Consider the following 20237-nt stretch of genomic DNA (forward strand, 5'->3'; position numbering starts at 1 on the left):
TAGGGCTCAAGCCATGTGGTCCTGTCCAACAATAAACCATCTTTCCAAGCAGCCTCCATGTCTCCAGTGTCTTCTTCCCCACATGGAGCTGAACCCAGAAGGACATTTCTTTTATACACATACACAGAGGGTATATAAATGAAGCAAAAGCAACAAAACGCTACTCGCATTCCATTGATGTACTTATCTTTTTTTTAAAGGGCAATGAAGGCAGCAACCAGAGGGAAGAAAATGTTGCTGCACCCAACACATTAAGCAGTTGGAGTGGGATATTTGCCTACAATGAAATGAAGCACAGCCGGAGAACCAGACAGCGCTACTTGACTTGGCACAAGTTGGGAATATTACTTTTGATATGTAATGGGATATGTGTTGCTTTTTATTTAATGTCCACAAGGAGCAGTCAAGATCAGCAAGATGGAGCAAGATGGCAAATTGAAGATTGTGAACGAAGGCCCAGCCTTTTTGAATGTGAATGTGATGTTGACATATGCTGGAATGGGATGGGGGTTCACATTGCAATGCTCTGTCTGACATCTTGCTGATTTTGACATACATCTGCAATTGTCACTGTCTTTGCCCCTGAGAAATGGTCAGTACTTAATCTAGGAAAAGCTGCTCATGTGAATCAGCCTTAAGATTCCAGGAAACAGTGAAGCTGAAGATGGTGCACTTCACAAACTTTAATTATATCCCCGGTTAAGTGTATCTATGAGAAGTATTCATTTAAATCCAATTAAAAGTTATACAGAACAAAACAACAACAAACTTTTGTGGCTGACCCCAGTCTATTCTCTTGCGTGTAACTGCGTGTAACTGTTACAAAATATGGACTGGATATTTATAGATCCTCCCAAAATACAAGCAGTTCAAAAACTTGAACTGGATTTTCAAATCAGTCCAGTATCTTAATTAATATAGAATTCCACTATGCGGTATTTGAACCGAGGCGATAAATAAAACAGTGGTTTCTCTGTCTAGGTTTATTATGATTAGCTTGTGATCAGAGGAATACTTAGGACATGATCTTAAATTTTAAATATCTCTACTGATTTACAAAGCTTGGAGATATCATAACATATTTGTGAGGGGAAAAATACTCTGGAACTGCGTAAAATCTCTGAATAAACATGTTTTGGAACAAAATGTTAGACAAATAATCTGGCAAATGGCTTTGTGCCATTAACCACTGTATAACCAAGGCATTTCCCATTGTTATTCAGGAATGTTAGATCTTTTTGGATTTCTAATTTTGAATAATGCCCACCCATGATCTCCACCCACAAGATAGAAATCAGTGGAGCTCCTTTTCTCCAAGATAAGAACAAGTTCCCTGTGAAGGTCCTTCTCAGCAATGGAAAGGTAAGGATATTCTTGCTTTGTAGACTGAAGCTGAACATCTTTTTGCAAATGTTAGTTTTTCTTTATTGGTCGTATATAGCCAATGTTTAAAGGCAGTGTTTCTCAACTTTGGTAATTTTAAGCTGTGTGGACTTCAAGTCACAGAATTCCTAGTCAGTGCTGGCTGGGGATTCTGGGAGTTGAAGTCCACACAGCTTAAAGTTGCCAAGGTTGAGAAACACTGGCATAAGAAGACTGCCGGGCCGTAACTTGGCAACTATCTTTTTCAGATCTGGCTCGTGCTGGACTCTTGGAAACTTTTCAATCTGCTTGGCTTGGTCAGCAGTAAAGATCGATGAGACTGTAGGGCGGTCCCATTGTTTGACCACTAACAGGAAGGGGAAGGCTCTTGACCCAAGGCCTGCTTGAACTGATATGGAGCAATTTCCCAGCCTCACTTTACATTACATTTGGGGAAGTTGGGGAGTGATTGTCTCTTTTTGGGAACTTTTGTGAAACTGGGGCAGAGTGGAAAAAGAGAAGCGGAGAAATACTGCTTCTGAGGGCTCACTGTACTGAGGGTCTAATGGGCAACCGTACCCCATGTGCTTTGAAGCTGTGAAATTATTGCTGATACGCCAACCCTAAGTAAATATTTGGCCAGCTGTAGCTTCCTGCCGGATATTTCTGGAGATATAACCTTGTTGACATATCTATGTGACCATGTTGGGAAGACTGCGTGTGGTGGAGAAAGCCATGCAGGCGACAGCTGTCTTGATCCTTGTGTTTCTCTGCACCGCCAGCAAAGGTGAGAATCTACCCACCGACACACTCTGAATCTTCACAGGGTGCTTCTATCTTGTTTGAGTAATTCCGTAGAATGCAGAAGGTGCTGCTTCTCTATACTGTAAGCTCTATAATCAGGATATTTCCCCAGAAGAGTCCTTTTTCCTTTGCTGTTTACCAAAGCTTTCTGCCCTGAGATATTTCTCTCCACATATTAGTGGATAGTGTATTTTTTATTTTTTTTTAATCCTTCCTTTATTATTTTTATAAATAATGCACGATGGACAGCATATCTCTTTCCTCTTCTTATTTTCCCCACTACAACCACCCTGTGAAGTGAGTTGAGCTGAGAGAGTGACTGATCCAAAGTCACCCTACTGGCTTTCATGCCCGAGGAAGGACTAGAACTCCAGACTCTCCTGGTTTTCATTCCTGCCTAAAGATCAGACATTTCTATCCTGGTCTGTTAAGAGCTGTCTCTTTAGAGCAGCCGTCAACAACTGGTGGTCCGTGAGAAAATTTTGATGGTCCGCAGAAACATTATTTACATTTTCTTATATTGCACTAAATCAGGAGTCCTCAAACTACGGCCCCTGGGCCGGATAAGTGCGATGAACGTTTGTGTTGCTGCAGAGAGGCTCCCCCTTTGGGGTCTTTTGTAGCGGTCGGAGTGGGGGGAGAAATTCTGACTTGAGGTCTGCTTCAGCCTCTTTGTGTAGGGCTTTGGGCGAAGGCTGGAGGGAAGTGCCACTGGTGGCAAAGAGCCGGAGGCCTCATTCCAGTGGGACCACATCATGGTCTGGAATTGGCTGACATTCTCAGCCTGCTGAGCCTCCAGGGGCTGGCAGCTGGCCTTGTACTCCTGCAGGTCTTCCTTCTGCTTGGAAAGCCTTTGCTCGTAGTACTCAGTGAGGTGTTTCTGCTGAGCCTCCTTCTCAGTTAGATCCAATTTGAACTGAGCCAGCTATTTTGCCAACTCTTTCTCATGGTGGCTGCTTAGCAACTCCAGCAACTGCTTCCTGTTTGGTGCCCTAAGGAGCTCAGGCGAGGAGTGGCGAGTAGAGGTTGGGAAGGCGCCCCTCGAGATGAGTGACATTGAGTTGGCCATGCTCACCCAGTCACATGACAACCTTGCCCCGCCCACCCAGCTGACCATTAGGGAGATCAAATTAGTGATCCGCAGGATTTAAAATTATGAATTTAGTGGTCCCTGAGATCCTAAAGGTTGGTGACCCCTGCTTTAGAGAGAGCAATAGCTGTCATTTCCCTCTGCCTTGTTGTCTGTCCAGAACCATTGGTGTTTTACTGGAAACTCTTTTTCTGTCACTTCGTCCTGACATTGCCTTTTCTTCATCCCCAAGATGTATCTGGGGGTAGCTTAAAGTCATATTTAGTTGTTTCACTATGTTGCCATTAAAGTAGGCTAGAAGCATTGCTTTCCCATGAGAACAATATAGTGAGTTTCACCCACTTTTCAGTAGATGTTACAGTTAGATCCCATTTTGAAGAGTGGCTTCACCTCCATTCTTGCCCACAATCTAACAAAGTCTAAGCCTACTTAACTGCACTCACCCACCCACTCACCCACCCACACACACACACACCCACATACACAAACACCTTGTGGCAAACCAGACATTCCTTGGCAAATGGCTCTCAAAACTTCCCTCGTCCCCCAGCCTTAACTCCACCATCCCCTAATGTACGGAGAGTGATTGGGAATTGAAATCCAGACAGCTTAAAGTCGCTAAGGTTGAGAATATAGGCCTAGTGTTTCAAGATGCTGGAAGAGAAGCAAGGAAATCTGAGTTCTTGTCCTATTTTAGGCAGGGAATCAGCTGGGTGACTCTGAGCCAATCATTATCTCTTAGCTGTAGGAAGAAACTAATGGCAAAAGTGTTGCCTAGAAAATTGCATGGCCATGTCCAGAAGTCAAGACTGACTTGAAGAAAACATAAGTTTACTGTATCAAGGGCATGCCAGAAACCAGGCTGCACAAACAAGCCAAGCCCCATCTGAGGGATGCAGGCAGCTCATGAAACCAGCTCTTGCTGGTCCACAGAAAAAACCTTTCTCCATGGAACTGATGCTTGGTACCCAAAAGGTGGGGGCGGCTGCTGTAAACTCAGGGATTGGTAGATAGCATTTTCACACAGCCACGAGGAAGAGATCTTTAACAGATTTGTGGCAACCATTCATTAAGTAAAGCTTTCTGGTTCTCTGTTAGCAAACCTTTGAATGTCTGTGGCAATAATTGAAACCTTCTCATTTTTTCAAACTTCTTAGCTACACATTCTGCAATTTGGCATTTAAAAAAAACCCAGTGCAATAATATATCTAAGGCTGAAATGTAGTAAATACAATATTTTCCCATCCTCACACTGGAAAACATCTATGTATGTATGATTCTTGTCAACCTGGAGTGCATCTGGTAAATGTACAGTCCTTTAACTTAGAAGTCTCAGATATAAGAATCATGCACTCTCATTTGAGCCAAGGAACTTCGTTCATGCTAAGCTGGTCTCTTTATTCTAGTTCCTCCTTCTTAAAAAAGTGATGATATTCAATTCTCAAATTCTTAGAAAAGACTGTGATTTAATTGTGCTAAGTATACAGTATTATTGAGGCACATCCTCATGCTTGTTTCTGTTGACAATTGATTTTGTTTTCTTTTCAGAGATCTAGAATGACTGACATTTTCTATGCTTTCCAGGTAACCGTTCTTCACTGAATGACTTCCAAAGGCTAAAGGCTACTAACCTGATCACTTTGGCTCAACAGAGGGGGGAGCAGATCAATGAAGTAGAAGAATGTGCCCGGCAATGTAACACCTTGGTAGACTGCAGGTAAGGAGTGGGGGGTGGGGTGGGGGGAGCCATAGCTTCAGGCAGAATTGCTTTACCTTGAGTAAGGCATTGCTTTTTTTAGCTGGTAGTACCTTTTAAGAAGCAGCAGTTCTCCAGGATTTCAGCAGGAATTTCTCCTGGTGCTTCCCAAGATTCAGAAGAATCCTTAAAAAGTCATTTTAGCCTGGGAAGGCTTTTCCTGGTCCTGCTGCTGCCCAACATCTTTGACTGGGAAACTTTGTGCATGCACCTGATTTTGGTGTAGAAAAACCCCTGAGCAAGTTTGAATTTGAATGCGAAACTATTAGGAGCTTCAGGGTGAATGCCAGGAGTATATTATGTGGTCCCCAAGAGTTGGGCTTGATCCAGAAGAATCTTAATTCTTCTTTACTTGAAAAACATATGCTTTATTAGAATGTTGGGGTGAGTGATATTTGTCTTATGTGTTAATTTCACTTCATGCATACATGTCTCTCCAGCATGTACATGGGTACTTGGCTGCACATACATCCCCATACATACATTGATGCACACACACACACCAAGCTCTGAATGAGCTCTGAATGAGACTTTGAGGGTTGAGGAAAAACAGTGAAGAAGATGCACTGAAATTAGTCTACCACAAAGACTTACTGAAGAACAAAAAGTCCGAACTGGTCTACAAAAAAGACCAAATGAAGAATAGAAAAGAGACATGGTAAGACAAAATATTATATGCCCAGTATATTTTTAAAAAAAAACAGGCAAAGTAAATCACAACTAGACATGGCAATGACCACGAGCAGGAAAGTTGGAGAAAGAGTCAAAAAGTTTAGGCAAACAAGCAATTCTCCATGCCAAAAATATCTCATGAGGCTGCTGTCTATGTTTTTTCCCAGAGCCTTTCTCTACAACTGGCAGCGTTATGGATGCCAACTGCTGACTGTGACTCAAAATTCACCGCACACCCGGCTGCAAAGGAATGTTCACTATGACCTCTACCAGAAGAAAGGTAGGTTGAAGGTCTGCGTGGAAGTGAAACATGAGAAAGACCAGGGAGTGCTGATAGAACAAGAGAGGGAAAATGAAAATGCATATTTGTGCTTCCTCTGGCCTGATGACCTACAAATTAAATAGGGATGCTTATTTAGGATTTGGGCTGCTGAAAGGAGAGAAGAGATACACATGGATGAGAGGCTGTGCATAAAAAAAAAAACTGGAGAAAGAACATCCTTCCAGCTGATACACATCTCCTGTCTTGATTTATACACTCTCAAGCAAATAGAAGTTGCCTTCCCTAATATACTTAACTGAGTGCACATCAGTATCCATTTTAATATCTGATGTAACTCTTAGTATCTGTCTGATCTCCAACTTGCTCTCAAACTCTGGGAGGGCATCTGGAGTAAATTGATCTCTGCCACAGCTGCTGTGATAAGTGCAAAAGTTCACATATGTGCCCCACCCCCTTTTCATAGTTAAGTCATTATAGGAGGCATCAGCATCAAATTTATTGAAAGCATCCTCGGGATCAAATTTATTGAGATTTTAATGAGATTTTGGAGTAAAGCCTTGCTCAAGGTCCTATGAACGTAATGGGAATCCTGATGGGCTACTTTCCCCATTACCTCCTATCAGCGACTTTGAAACAGCAAGATTGTTTATTTATTTATTTATGGAAATTTATATTGACGCCTTTTCGCACATGGCAACTCAAGGCAGTTTCCAAGAATTGTTGGTCCAACATTGGTTGTTGCACCTGGATTTGTGTGTTTTCCTTCCTAGATCTAAGAGATGTGAGCCTTGTTCCTAGCCAAAGAAGCCCATATGCCTCTATTATTTGATAAAAAAAGCAACACAGCTTTTCAAAAAGGTTAGATCTCACATTGTCCCCAGGATTGGACAGCTGGGACAAAACATCCTTTAACCTTTCCAGACAGTCTGCTGATGAAAGAGAAGTCCAGCAGTGACCCACATATTACAGTCAATGTTCCCTCTAAGCTGCGTGGCCGCATGGCCATGCATGTGACAAGAAAACGCCATGATGTTTAATGTCACAGCGTCCTAGGAGTGCATGTGTGGCATCCCATCCCCTTCCTTCAGGGAGGGGGTGGCTTTCGGAGCTTCACCCCCTCCCCTCTCCTCCCGATCGCTGCCCACCGCCCCTTGGTGAAAGCCTCACCTTCGCTCAGCGGAGCTGGCTGGCCAACCCCAGCGCACAAGCCAGGTGCCCACAGATGCGCCCAGCCCGGACGGTTGCTCCCCCTCCCCTGTTCCTTGAGTGGATGTGGAAAGCACAGCCCCCTCCCCAGCGAAAGCCATGCAATATTTAGCATGTTGAGATCCCTCCAAGCCACCGGGGGTCTTTCTGTCCCCGTCTCCTCTGCTCAGTGAAAAAAATTCATGTGTTCAGGCATGAACTATGTGCTGCTCAACACTATTCTTTTCCACGCGCACTGAAAAAAAATTAGAGGGAACATTGATTACAGTATAGGAATAAAAAAAATACACATATGTGGCCTTCTTTTTTCTTGAACTCATTACAGCATGCTCATATCACATGAAATGTAACCATATTCCCAAATAAATAGCCCTCTCTTACTTGACTCCCATATCATCTTGCATTAGAAGTTATTTCTCAATTATCATTTCACAGGTTATGTGAGGAAATGCATCATGGGAGATGGGACAACCTATAGAGGGATCCAGTCTGTGACTGAAAAAGGAAAAACCTGTCAAAAATGGCAACTGAAGTTTCCTCATGATCACATGTAATCTATTTATGTCACCCTTTGAACTTCTTTGACTGTCTGAGTGAACAAATGAGTGTGTTTGATTCGGAGGGCCTGCCGGGGAACGCGGGAGCCATAGGGGTGGTTGAGGGAACCACGGACACGGGAGTGGGCCGGAGCATTACGGTCGTAACAGGGAGGGGCAGATATGGCGGGGACTTTAGGGCTGGCCATTACCGGGGAAGGAGGGCTCGCTATGTCATAGAGATCCCTCCTTCCGGCCCTATGAGTCCCACTCCAAGGCCAGATGGTGCGAGTAATCAGGACCCTGGTCTCAGGCTGTTGTCGCTAAATGCCAGGTCTGTAGTTCATAAGGCTCCCCTCGTCCGGGACTTAATTTTAGACGAGAGGGCAGACCTGGCATGTATTACTGAAACCTGGCTGGGCCCGGAGGGAGGAGTCCCCCTCGTAGAGATGTGCCCAGAAGGTTTTCAGGTGCTTCATCAGCCGAGAGCCCAGGGAAGGGGTGGAGGTGTGGCTATTGTTATCCGAGAGTCTCTAGTACCTTGTAGGATCCCTGCTCTGGAGCTTGTCGGGTGTGAGTCCCTGCTGGTGAAGTTGGACCTCAAGGGTCAAGTGGGTTTGCTGTTAACGTACCTGCCTCCCAACAGCGTTGCAGCAGCCCTCCCCTCGCTCCTCGAGTCGGTAGCCGAGCTGGCAATTGAGTTCTCCAGGCTTATGGTTCTGGGGGATTTCAATTTGCCTTCGCTCGGTGAACACTCTGATGGAGTGCAGGAGTTCATGGCTTCCATGACGGCCATGGGCTTGACCCAGGTAATTCGGGGCCCAACCCATTCAGCGGGTCACACGCTCGACCTCGTATTCCTCTCGGAGCAGTGGACTTGTGATCTTGGTCTGAGGGGTAATGAGATCATACCCCTGTCGTGGTCAGACCATTGCCTACTGAGGCTTGACTTTCGGAGGCCAAACCTCCGCTGTAGGGAGGAGGAACCGACCAGATGGTTCCGCCCCAGGCGACTTATGGATCCCTTGAGGTTCCAGACGGAGCTTGGGGCTATTCCTGATACTCTCGCCCACAGTCCGGTGGAGACCCTGGTTGCTGCCTGGAACTCGGCAGCGACGGGGTCCCTTGACCGGATTGCGCCACTACGGCCGCTCCGAGGCTGTGGATCCAGGAGGCCCCCTTGGTTCACCGAGGAACTCCGGGAGAGGAAGCGCCCTCCCAAACAGGACCCCTCAGACAGGGTCCGCAACTTGGGAGTCCTCCTGGACCCACAGCTGACTTTCGAACACCATTTGTCAGCTGTGACCAGGGGGCCATTTGCCCAGGTTCGCCTGGTGCACCAGTTGCGCCCCTACCTGAACTGGGAGGCTCTCACAACAGTCACTCGTGCCCTTGTGACCTCTAGGCTGGAGTACTGCAATGTGCTCTACATGGGGCTGCCCTTGAGGAGTATTCGGCGACTTCAGCTAGTCCAGAATGCAGCCGCGCGAGCGATTGTGGGTGCACCTCGCTTCACCCACGTAACACCTATCCTCCGCGAGCTGCGCTGGCTACCTGTCGATCTCCGGATACGCTTCAAGGTGCTACTTGCCACCTATAAAGCTCTTCATGGTAGTGGATCTGGGTACTTGAGAGACCGCCTACTGCTGATCACCTCCACACGACCCATTAGATCTCATCGTTTAGGCCTCCTCCGAGTTCCATCTGCTGGCCAATGCCGACTGGCCACCACGCGGAGGAGAGCCTTCTCGGTGGTAGCCCCGACCCAATGGAACGATCTCCCCGTGGAGCTTCGTACCCTCACCACTCTCCAGACCTTCCGCACAGCCCTTAGAATCTGGCTATCCCGTCAGGCCTGGGGCTAAAGATTGTAACCCGCCCGAATGGTATGAATGTTGCGTTTTAATCATGTACTGTCTTATATGTAAAAGTCTGTTTTCCCCCCCTTCCTTTGGATTGTGAGCCGCCCTGAGTCCCCCCAGGGAAAAGGGCGGCATACAAATAAACAATCTAAATCTAAATCTAAATTCTTGAAAGGCAATGTGTAAATACATCAAATAAAGGCAATGTGGAAATCAATCACAGCAACTTTAATGGGGGTGGATTTTAACTACTAGAGTTTCTCCAGCCAGCATGCTAGTTGGGAGAATGTTGGGAGTTGAAGTCCTCACATCTTAAAGTTGCTGAGCTTAGGAAACACTGGTATAAATACACAAATTAAATAACATAAGAAGAAGTGGGTACTACCTATGCAAGAAGAGTAGGACAGAAGAAATGTCCCTGAATAATATCTTCAGAAAAAATAGAACAATAATTGGGCAGTTCTTCAAGGCATAGCTTCCTATGTTGAAGATTCTTATAAGACATACATCTCTGTGCTAGTAATGTATATAATTTATTATGGTCATAATGCTATGCACAATGAAGCGTAGTGATCACACTTTGAAACAAGATGGCGGCACCTATGGTGCTGCCAAGAGAACCAGTTCAGGGGCGTGGCAGGCCGAGTTATTACCTACTTGGCCGAACTAGTCCAAACCGGTAGGAACCCACCTGTGATCCAGAACGAATCTCATTTTGGAAAGCTGGCTTAGGGAATCGTGCTCTGTACAAAATTGCTACATCACCAAGCAAGCCAGATGTGGTCCATAAGTGAATCTATCTACTTTGCTTGGTCTAACTTTATAAGTGACAGGATGTAGTGCTTTGTATTCCAGTCAAGAGCAGCATTACACTGTCCTAGGAAATGGAATGCAGGTGGCAAGAAAACAAACAGAAAACCAATGCATCCAAACCATAATTAGGTGATAAGTCTTTTTCGCCCTGTTTCTCATTTCTCTTGAATAAACTCTTCCTTTACTATTCCAGTTCTCAGGTGATGGTATTGAGGGTAGACAACAGAGAAAAATATTTCCCCAAGCCCGATTTCTTGCTGTTTTTCTGCTCATCTATCACTTTTAAAAAATAAAAAATAAATCTATCCTCCATCCATCAGTTTCTTTGTCTTGTGTTGTATTTTTGTTTCTTAAGATTTCGTCCATCCCAATATAATGGTTTAGAAGAAAATTTTTGCCGGAATCCAGATAATGATTGGCATGGTCCCTGGTGCTACACAATTGATCCTACTACCCGACATCAAAGCTGCGGCATCAAGAAATGTGAAAATGGTAATTGATTTAAGATGTCTGCAGGACACACATAACTGCATATAACCAACCCATATAATTAATTAATCAGGGACACATTCATTTTTAAAGATTTTTTAAGCATATCTTAGTTATTTTTATAAATAACTCAAGGTGGCAGATATATAATATTCCTTCCTCCTCCTATTTTCCCCAAAGCAACTATTTTGTGAGGTGAATTGAGCCGAATTGAAAGAGGGTGATTGATCCAAAGTTACCCAGCAATAACCCAGTTTCCCTGAAAATTAGACCTCCCTGGATAATAAGCCCAATTGGGCTTTTGAGTGCATGCTCAAAATTTGTTTTTGAAGGAAGTGGAGAATGTGTGAATTCTCATACTCTCTGTCTAGTTCATTCATGTAAATTAGTTTTCTTAGGTACCTTCCCTTGAACCTTTTGATGAAGATGTTTAAGGAGCCAAGTAGATGATTTTAGAGAAGTTATCCAGAAGCCACTAAGATAACAACAGGAGCAAGCTTGGAGCCCAGGGCACAGGGAAAATATGAGAAAGAGACACATACTGGCTTCTCCTGAATCCCAAAGTATGAGAGGGAAGGAAGGGGGAAATTAGTTAGACTTGCAAATTATTATAATCTTTTTAAATAATGTTGAATCAGCCTCCTGATTTGGACAACTTTGCAGGGCTGACTAGATTCTGAGTGACTCTTACTGCATACCTCTTACATTAATGCTCTGTCTTTGCCTTCCAGCTGTCTGTGTGTCATGTAATGGTGAGGATTATCGGGGATTCGTTGATCACACTGTGTCAGGCACAGAGTGCCAACGCTGGGACCTGCAGCACCCTCACAAGCATCCATACCTGCCAAACAAGTACTGATTTTAGCCATTGTGTAATCTGTAAAACAGCAGGAAAGGGGGCGTTTTCTATGAAATGTTGCCATGATGGTACTTGACAAGGAAATCCATGGGAGATGGAGCTATTAATATCAGTCAGAGGAATTGACTTATATGAGTAACGGCTTTGCAGTTGTCAGAAACCTTTTTCACACTAATGTGGAATACACGTAGTGGCGACACAGACACTTCCAGGTTTAATTTCAAGCATCTCCATGGCAGCCTGGATCCATAGCAGCGTAAGAGGAACCTTGTTAGATCAGAGGTCCAGTGGCTAGTTCAGATTTTTTTTGATGCCACAAAAGTGAATTATATACCTTTGGAAAATGCATACTGGTTTAACCTGCAGAAGCATTTTAGTTCTTGTGTTCTATACATTGGCATCCATGTATAACAGTGTGGCTTTGATAGACTTAATCCTTTATATTTTTTAAAGCTAAATTGGTGGCAATTACTTATTCTAGCACAACATTTCATAGTACATTTATGTTTACCTTGGAAATGTAATTCCCTTTATCATGCCCAAATTTCCCAATATTCAGCTTTGTTGTGTTAACTGAGGCCCCACGATTTTAAGAAAAGGCGCAAGACGAACTTCACCACAGTGTATCAGGCTTCCTCTTACTAATCTTTTTTTTTTAAAAATACTCTTTGCAAGTTTTAATAGAGAAGAGCAGAAAATAAGATACATAAATAAAAAAAATATAATAATCACGCATTTCACATTTGATAAAATTTCTGCCTGAAAACCATTGTCAAGCAGTGTGCAGCAGCTGCCAAAAAAAGCCAACAGAGTTCTAGGCTGATAAACAGAGGGATAGAATCAAGATCACGTGAAATGTTAATACCACTTTATAATGCCTTGGTAAGGCCACACTTGGAATACTGCATTCAGTTTTGGTCGCCACGATGTAGAAAAGATGTGGAGACTCTAGAAAGAGCGCAGAGAAGAGCAACAAAGATGATTAGGGGACTGGAGGCTAAAACATATGAAGAACAGTTGCAGGAACTGGGTATGTCTAGTTTAATGAAAAGAAGGACTAGGGGAGACATGATAGCAGTGTTCCAATATCTCAGGGGTTGCCACAAAGAAGAGGGAGTCAAACTATTCTCCAGGTTACCTGAGTATAGAACAAGAAGCAATGGGTGGAAACTTATCAAGGAGAGAAGCAACTTAGAACTGAGGAGAAATTTCCTGATAGTTAGAACAATTAATCAGTGGGACAGCTTGTCTCCAGAAGCTGTGAATGCCCCAACACTGGAAGTCTTTAAGAAGATGTTGGATAGCCATTTGTCTGAAATGATATAGGGTTTCCTGCCTAAGCAGGGGGTTGGATTAGAAGACCTCCAAGGTCCCTTCCAACTCTGCTATTGTATTGTATTGTATTGTATTGTATTGTATTGTATTGTATTGTATTGTATTAAGATGGGCAGAACTGAGCTAAACTGATCTCATTTGGTCTCATTTGGTATAAAGCACCAGGCAGCTTCCTATTGCACCTATTAGCCTCTTACAAGCCTGCTTCCAATTTGACACAATGAACAAACACCATAGTTATAGCCACCAGAGGATCTGCTTTTTCCTTTGATGTTGACATTATGAAGCACATCCATTTTCAATATTGAGAATAGTGTTTTAATTCTTCCTTTCTCTGTTATTTTTTAAAGATACCCTGATAAAGACCTTGCTGATAATTATTGCCGTAATCCTGACAGTTCTGAGAAACCTTGGTGTTACACAGTGGATCCTGCCAAAGAGCGTGAATTCTGTCACATTCATAAATGCAGTAAGTCCTTCTGAACTTCAGGACCTATTTGTAAATATATCACAAAGGGATCAGTCATAGTCTATTTTTCAGACACCAAGGGGAATTTGAAACCTTATGTGGAGACCAATCTGATCTTTTAATGCATTTACAAAAGCTACATGTAATAAAGAAAAAAATAATCTTCTTATGATGCACAAAATTTGTCTCTTAATATATAAAATGCACTGTGAAAGTCCTCAGGGTGGTTAAATTAATGTAATTACTTTCTAGTTCAGTTTGCATCCTAATTAGTCCCTATATCCAGATCAGAACAAGCTCAGTTCACTGAGCAAAAACTATAGCTTGAAACGTACATATTAATACATCTACAACAACCTAAACACAGTTAACTAGCCAATGGGATAAAAGACAGGCATAAACACACAGAGAGAGCTATAAACAACAGTCTAGAGATAAAAAGATAGAGGCCCTTAGTAGCAACAATCTCTGTTATCTATTTCAAAAGGTACAGAACTTTCCAGAGCCTCTGAAAACAATACTGGAAGGCAGTCCCAAAGGAAGCAAACTTTGTTTATTCCAACCTTAACACTTTTATGTGGATAACAGTAACACAATAGAAACATAAGGCAGGACACCAGATAAATAGGAAAAAAAAGATGGATGGGAATGATGTGCTCAACAATGTATGCAGAGTTGGTTTTTTTGTTTTTTGTTTCTTTCTGCTGAGTCAGTGTGGTCTCTAATCCAGTGCTTCTCAACCTCCGCAACCCAGCCAGCATTGGAATTCTGGGAGTTGAAGTCCATGCATCTTAAAGTTGCCGAAGTTGAAAACGCCGCTTCCATCCATTTTGTAATTGTAGATTGCACTTAATGAAAACTGGAATGTAAATTTTGCAGTTTTTTAAATTTTGCAGAACAAAATTTTAAATTTTAAATGCAGTTTTGAATCTTGAATAAGTAAAAACATTATTATGAGTGAAGGCGAATATACGTGTCCCAGGAAAATGTTGCAGGATCCAATCTGGGTTGGTCACTGGGGCCGAAGGTTTAGTCTTCTGAGCTTTTGGACTCTTGCTGGAACTCATCTCTAGCAGAATGGGACCAACCCAGATGGGATCCCCAAAACATTTTTCTCCAGCCTCTTTGATGTAAGTTTAGGAATGAATGTAGTATCCTTTTTTTCATTCTGCTATGAAGGATTTGTGATACACTTTGTGATTTGATTTCCATGGATTCTCCCTTTTGGAAACAGAGAAACATCCACATCTGTCTATTACAACCAGCTGCTTCCGGCTGAAAGGAGAAGACTATCGAGGCAAGGTGAATGTCACTACATCGGGCGTCCCCTGCCAACGTTGGGACTCACAGACACCACACCGACACAATTTCCACCCTGAGAAATATCCATGCAAGTATGCATTGGTGATGCTGTTCTGCCAGAAATATAGTCAAAGTAGAAATGGGAGTGGAAGCATTTCCTCTGAAAAGGTTTCCTGCTGCTGGACATAAAAAGTCCTTTCATTTGAGCTTCATCCCACTATATGAGATTATCCATTTTGGTTTGGGACAAAAGTAGAGTTTCTTCTTTTTTGGTCTACCCTACAGCTCAGGAATGGGCTAGTTATCCCCCATTCAACTAGGTGGACTTTTGCTCTATTGTTTTGAAGATCAGTGCGAGCATTCCAAATAATGCACCCATAGAAAACAGAACTCCAAGGCAGGTAGATTCCTCAAAGAACAATTTTATTGATACATCATATTGGCACAACGGGTGAAAACCGACTCTAAAGTTCCCATAGTTTTCAACTAATTAAAGAGAAAGTTTTCCTTGTCATCAGTCATATACTCTAATCAAGGTGCTGACCCATTGCTTGGTTATTTCACTCCTCCTCTCCCAGGCATCTCTTGAAATGACCTTGGTTCTCACAGGAAAACCTTTTGTTTTGACTGCAAAACTCCAGCTATTTCCCTCCCCCTGCCATCTAGTGGCAACCCTGAAGCCTCAAAGATGGCCCCAGCCAGGTTTGCTTCAGGATTGACAATCAGTCAAGTGATGACACTTGGGCATAGAATGACTTTATTATTTCACTAGAGGAAGGAAGGCTGTTTCTGTCAAAGTAGTTTTACACATATCAGCCCATGAAAAAGGGACATTATTTTTTTGTTGTTGTTTGCACAGCATGATAAACAATAAAACTTTAGAAAATGATTCAGAACTAATTCTCTTTAAACACTGTGCATCCTATGCTTTAGGGAGTGTATATTCAAAAAAAGGAAATTCTTATTACAGTTCAAAAGGGAAAAAGGAAAAGAAGCCAAATGCTTTACTAACCCCTCCTTTTGGGTTTTCTCCAACAAAATGTTCTTTGAAAATTGCCTGTGAGCTTTGGTTTCATTTAGGAATTCCACTTGAATATCTGTGCCTCTTAGTGCCTTCTCTACATTTCACTCCCTGTATTTTTAGTGCAGAAGTCAAACAGGATTGAGGATGGATTGCTGTGCCCATCTCCATCACTCCCACTTTCTTTCCTCAGAGTGACGCCTTTGTGCTGTGACATCATAGACTGTGGCCAGATTGCCTGCAGTGCCTCACTCTAAGCCTTTTCTCGTGAGTGAGTGAAATGTCATTCACAAATTATATCTTGACCCCAAACAATGCCGGTTGTATCATTTGTGACCCCCCATTGCTTGCCCCAAACCTGTCTCTGCTGTTTCCAATTCATTTTTAGATGGTGGTATCCTAATTTTTGAGTATGCTGCTCCCCATCAGCAAGCTGAATGATTTCTTCTCTGGCTTTGCTGATGCCCCCTAAGCAAAGGAACTAATATGGAAGCTTTCTTCTTTTCTTTGGAAACTTGGAAAGTGTCTGGCAGGTTTCTCCATAGGCACACTTGCCCCAAGGCCTCATTCTCAAGTCTTAAAGCAAGGCATGAGGATAGGCAGGATAGCTTGACCATAAAGATTGTCCATCTTAGAAGAAACCCTGATTCCAGATGTCACTAGTTTTCTCTCTGAGGACAGATGTATTCCAGGCCAGCCTCTGGTGACAATAGCAAAATATTTTACCTAGAAAGGACAGCGTCTCAGGTTCTCCAGTTATAAATCATTTAGAGATTTCAAAGTTAAGACAATCTATTGAAGGAGATCAGAAACTGACTGAAATCCTATATAGTAAACTAACTTGGATGATTACAGAACTCTGAGACTGTGTAAATCTAAAAAAAAATCTTATGACTACAGGCTATGTTATAGCTATGGACCAATTAAGCCTGAAGAATCTTCCAGAGTGCTCAGTCTTGGAAACTGCAACAGAGTTTATGTTGGAGGCCAGCCAGAAGCATTTGGGTCCATCTTCAGGAGGGTGTTGAGGTTCTGCCTTGCTTCTACCTTCTAGAGACCTAAGTGAGAATTACTGTCGGAATCCTGATGGCTCAGAGGCTCCCTGGTGCTTCACTACTATGACCAGCCTGCCTAGAGCTTTCTGTTTCCAGATCGAGCGCTGTGCTGAGGATGTGGAGGCAGAAGGTAAGAATGGGAGTTGGGATCTAGAAGATGGTTTTTCGCAGTGACTCTTCTCACAGGAGTCTGGGTTGTATTATTCCTAATTCTTGAAATACCATTGTTTATTCTCCTGGCATGAGGAAAGAAGCAGAAAAGTTCGGTTCAGTGACAAAAGGGCGCCCGACAAAAGGGCGCCCGCCTAAACCGCGGTGACAAAACCGCGAGTTCTGAACCGCACCGACGGATGAGCGCTGAATTGCGCCGACAACAGCGCGCCGACAGAAGGGCGCTGTAAACCTAAACCTAACCCTAACCCTAAACCTAACGCTAACCCTAATGCTAACCCTAAACCTAACCCTAAACCTAACCCTAAACCTAATCCTAATCCTAAACCTAACCCTAACCCTAACCCTAAACCTAAACCTAACCCTAAACCTAACCCTAACCCTACCCCTAACCCTAACCCTATACCTAACTCTTACCTTAACTTAAATCGCCCTTCTGTCGACACGCTGTTGTCGGCGCGTTGATGACATCGTGGTTTTAGCAACGCGGTTTTGTCGGCACACTTTTGTCGTGCACGCTTTCGTCGGGTCACGGAAGAGTTCTATCTGCATATCATTTGAGTGACTATAAAGATTCTATATGTCACCAGGATTCCATATGTCAGAGTTGATGCGATCGAAGGGGAATCTATAGCAAAATACCGAGTGCTTCTATTTTTCCATCCCAACTCCTAATTTTCTATTCCCCCTTTCAGCCCATCTCTAATCCAACTTTCTGTAGTCACCGAGGATGTTCCTTTCTCACTGTAATGTTTCCCCCTCAAGGTTACCGCTTCTAGAAAGTCTTGGGTTCTCAGAGATTCTCATTAGTTACTAAACAGAGATTGGTAATCTGTTGTTCTCTAGATCTTCCAGGAAAGCACAATTCCTTGGTAGTTGGAAAGTGTAATGCTTGTACATAATATGTGCACTTAGACAGGCAAATGAACTCAGGTGAGTCTTTGATTTCCACAGATTGTTACTATGGAAATGGGGAAGATTATCAAGGCACAGTTAGTAAGACCCGGAAAGGAATTACCTGCCAGAAATGGAAGGAACAAACCCCTCACACACTCCAGTAAGTATATGAATGGTGGGAAATCTATCAGTATGCTGCTTCCACTTCCCTCTTTAAGCCTTGGTCATGATAGGGAGAAAGCATTAACCCCATTAGTACCCAGACTTCATGAAAAATGCTCAGATTGCAGCATATCAGATTGTTGTTAGTAACCATGCCAGGTTTTTGAGAAATAAATGTTAATAATAATATGGACTATACTTCTATGAATGAAAGTATAAAAATGGACCTAGCAAAAACAATATTTTCAGTGTCAGGGGAAAAAATATCTCAATGGAACACAAGGAGAAAAATGGTGGCTGGTCACTTGCTGTAGGCCCTTTCTTAAGTTCTGGAACTTTGGCAAATTGGTGAGCTCATAAAGCTTACTGAAAAAAGGGAGTTCTAGAATAGTACTTCCCTGTTGTATGGCTGCTTTGGGAGATAGAAGCCACCTTCTCTTTAGGATGAAGGTGGTGGGCAAGGCCATAAAAATAGAAATGCCCTATGTTCATAGTCCATTGCAGCCAGTGGTGGGATTCATTTTTTTTTACTACCAGTTATGTGGGCATGGCTTTGTGGGCATGGTGCGGCTTTGTGGGTGTGGCCGGGGAAGGTTACTGCAAAATCCTCATTCCCTCCCGATCAGCTGGGACTCAGGAGGCAGAGAATAGATGGGGGTGGGGCCAGTCAGAGGTGGTATTTACCGGTTCTCCGAACTACTCAAAATTTCCACTACTGGTTCTTCAGAACTGGTCAGAACCTGCTGAATGCCAACTCTGATTGCAGCTCTTCCCCACAAAGATGATGGCTATCCATCCAAGAAAGAACATCTGTTGAATGATGTGACTGTATGATTAAGAAAGAGACAAGTGAGAACAGAAAAGGTGATTGGATCATTTAAAGACCAGATATCGCTCATTGTTACCATTTTATGTCCTTGTATCAGAATTCTGCAAACTCCTTCTCAGGTTCTCTTACATTCAAAGTTCCCTGTAATTTTTGCATTTATTTTTGTTATCTTTGCCTTTGATCAGGGGAACAGTAACAGCCTTTTTCCAATTGTCAGAGAGACACAACCTTCGCACATTCAACAAATTGTGCACCTACTCTGCAAGCAAAATAGATCTGCATTTTAAGATGTCTCGATATCACTCTGTTTCCACCAGCAGCCTTATCATTTTTCAACTTTCTCACAGCATTATAATTCTTATTCAAAGCTCTAAAGTACCCCCTCCAAAGCAGTTATCAAAGACCAATGTAGCTGAGTTTGACGGAGACTATACAATAAACAAGTGCAATTTATATATAAATAGAGAAGAGCTACAGCAGGTAGATGTAGTATCTTTTTTGAGGGGAAATGTGGTGTTTGTCAGAAGTATGCAAATAGATGAGAGTGAGTATATCTCTTGGTAAAGGAAAACTGCGTTTTTTTCAGGAGTCAAAGATGAGTTTTAGAGAAAAATTATCTGCTGATGGAAATGTTTTCAAGTGTCTGAATCATCCATAAGAATACATTGACAACTGTGTGTAACTTTTATGAGGGGAAAAAAACCCAGTAATCTCCCAAATACGAAACAGAAAAAAATGGCACAATACTGAACAGTCTTCTTGAATTTTCTTAGGCATTTCTTTCCCTTACTACCTAATGTGCGTCTTGAACAGAACTATTGCCGTAACCCTGACAATGACAGTCATGGGCCTTGGTGCTACACTATGGATCCTAACACCCAATTTGATTACTGTGCCATTAAACCATGTGGTAAGTTTGAGTCATGATGAAATAATGGACGCTGCCTTCGTGTTTACTTTTGGGCGCCAGCTATAGGTGTCATCTTCTTGCTTAGATTTTCTCCTTGGGGCCAAGATTTTTCATGCCCATGTTGACTTCTTTGTGGCCAGATGAAGTGAGGGCTCTGGCATACCTGTCCTGTTTTGATGCAGTAGTTGTTTCTTTGTATGCAACATAAATTGTTTGAGCATTTGAATTTTGAACACATAGTAATAGGTGGTGCATGCATTCACAATATAAATTAAATAGTCTAGCTCAGTGGTCCCCAACCCCTGGTCCGCGGACCGGTGCCGGGCCGTGGAGTACCTGGCACCGGGCCGCGCA

At 43.0% G+C, this 20237-nt stretch overlaps 1 protein-coding gene across 1 annotated transcript in view; it reads left to right on the forward strand.

Annotated features, from left to right (window-relative positions):
• The first annotated feature begins 1771 nt into the window (after nucleotides 1–1771).
• MST1 (macrophage stimulating 1) overlaps nucleotides 1772–20237 on the forward strand; it is a 29281-nt gene continuing 10815 nt past the window's right edge. Inside the window, exons 1-11 of the mRNA XM_087709254.1 lie at nucleotides 1772–2149; nucleotides 4841–4973; nucleotides 5852–5964; nucleotides 7609–7723; nucleotides 10740–10876; nucleotides 11605–11725; nucleotides 13418–13536; nucleotides 14771–14930; nucleotides 16914–17044; nucleotides 18040–18142; nucleotides 19747–19883. Of these exons, the coding sequence (XP_087565380.1) occupies nucleotides 2065–2149; nucleotides 4841–4973; nucleotides 5852–5964; nucleotides 7609–7723; nucleotides 10740–10876; nucleotides 11605–11725; nucleotides 13418–13536; nucleotides 14771–14930; nucleotides 16914–17044; nucleotides 18040–18142; nucleotides 19747–19883 (1354 nt within the window). The 5' untranslated portion in view covers nucleotides 1772–2064. The remainder of the gene's footprint in view (nucleotides 2150–4840; nucleotides 4974–5851; nucleotides 5965–7608; nucleotides 7724–10739; nucleotides 10877–11604; nucleotides 11726–13417; nucleotides 13537–14770; nucleotides 14931–16913; nucleotides 17045–18039; nucleotides 18143–19746; nucleotides 19884–20237) is intronic.

This window comes from Thamnophis sirtalis, unplaced genomic scaffold (genome assembly GCF_051295495.1).
Source record: "Thamnophis sirtalis isolate CommonGarterSnake01/CBP01778 unplaced genomic scaffold, rThaSir2_p1.2 scaffold_3, whole genome shotgun sequence".
Lineage (NCBI taxonomy): Eukaryota > Metazoa > Chordata > Lepidosauria > Squamata > Natricidae > Thamnophis > Thamnophis sirtalis.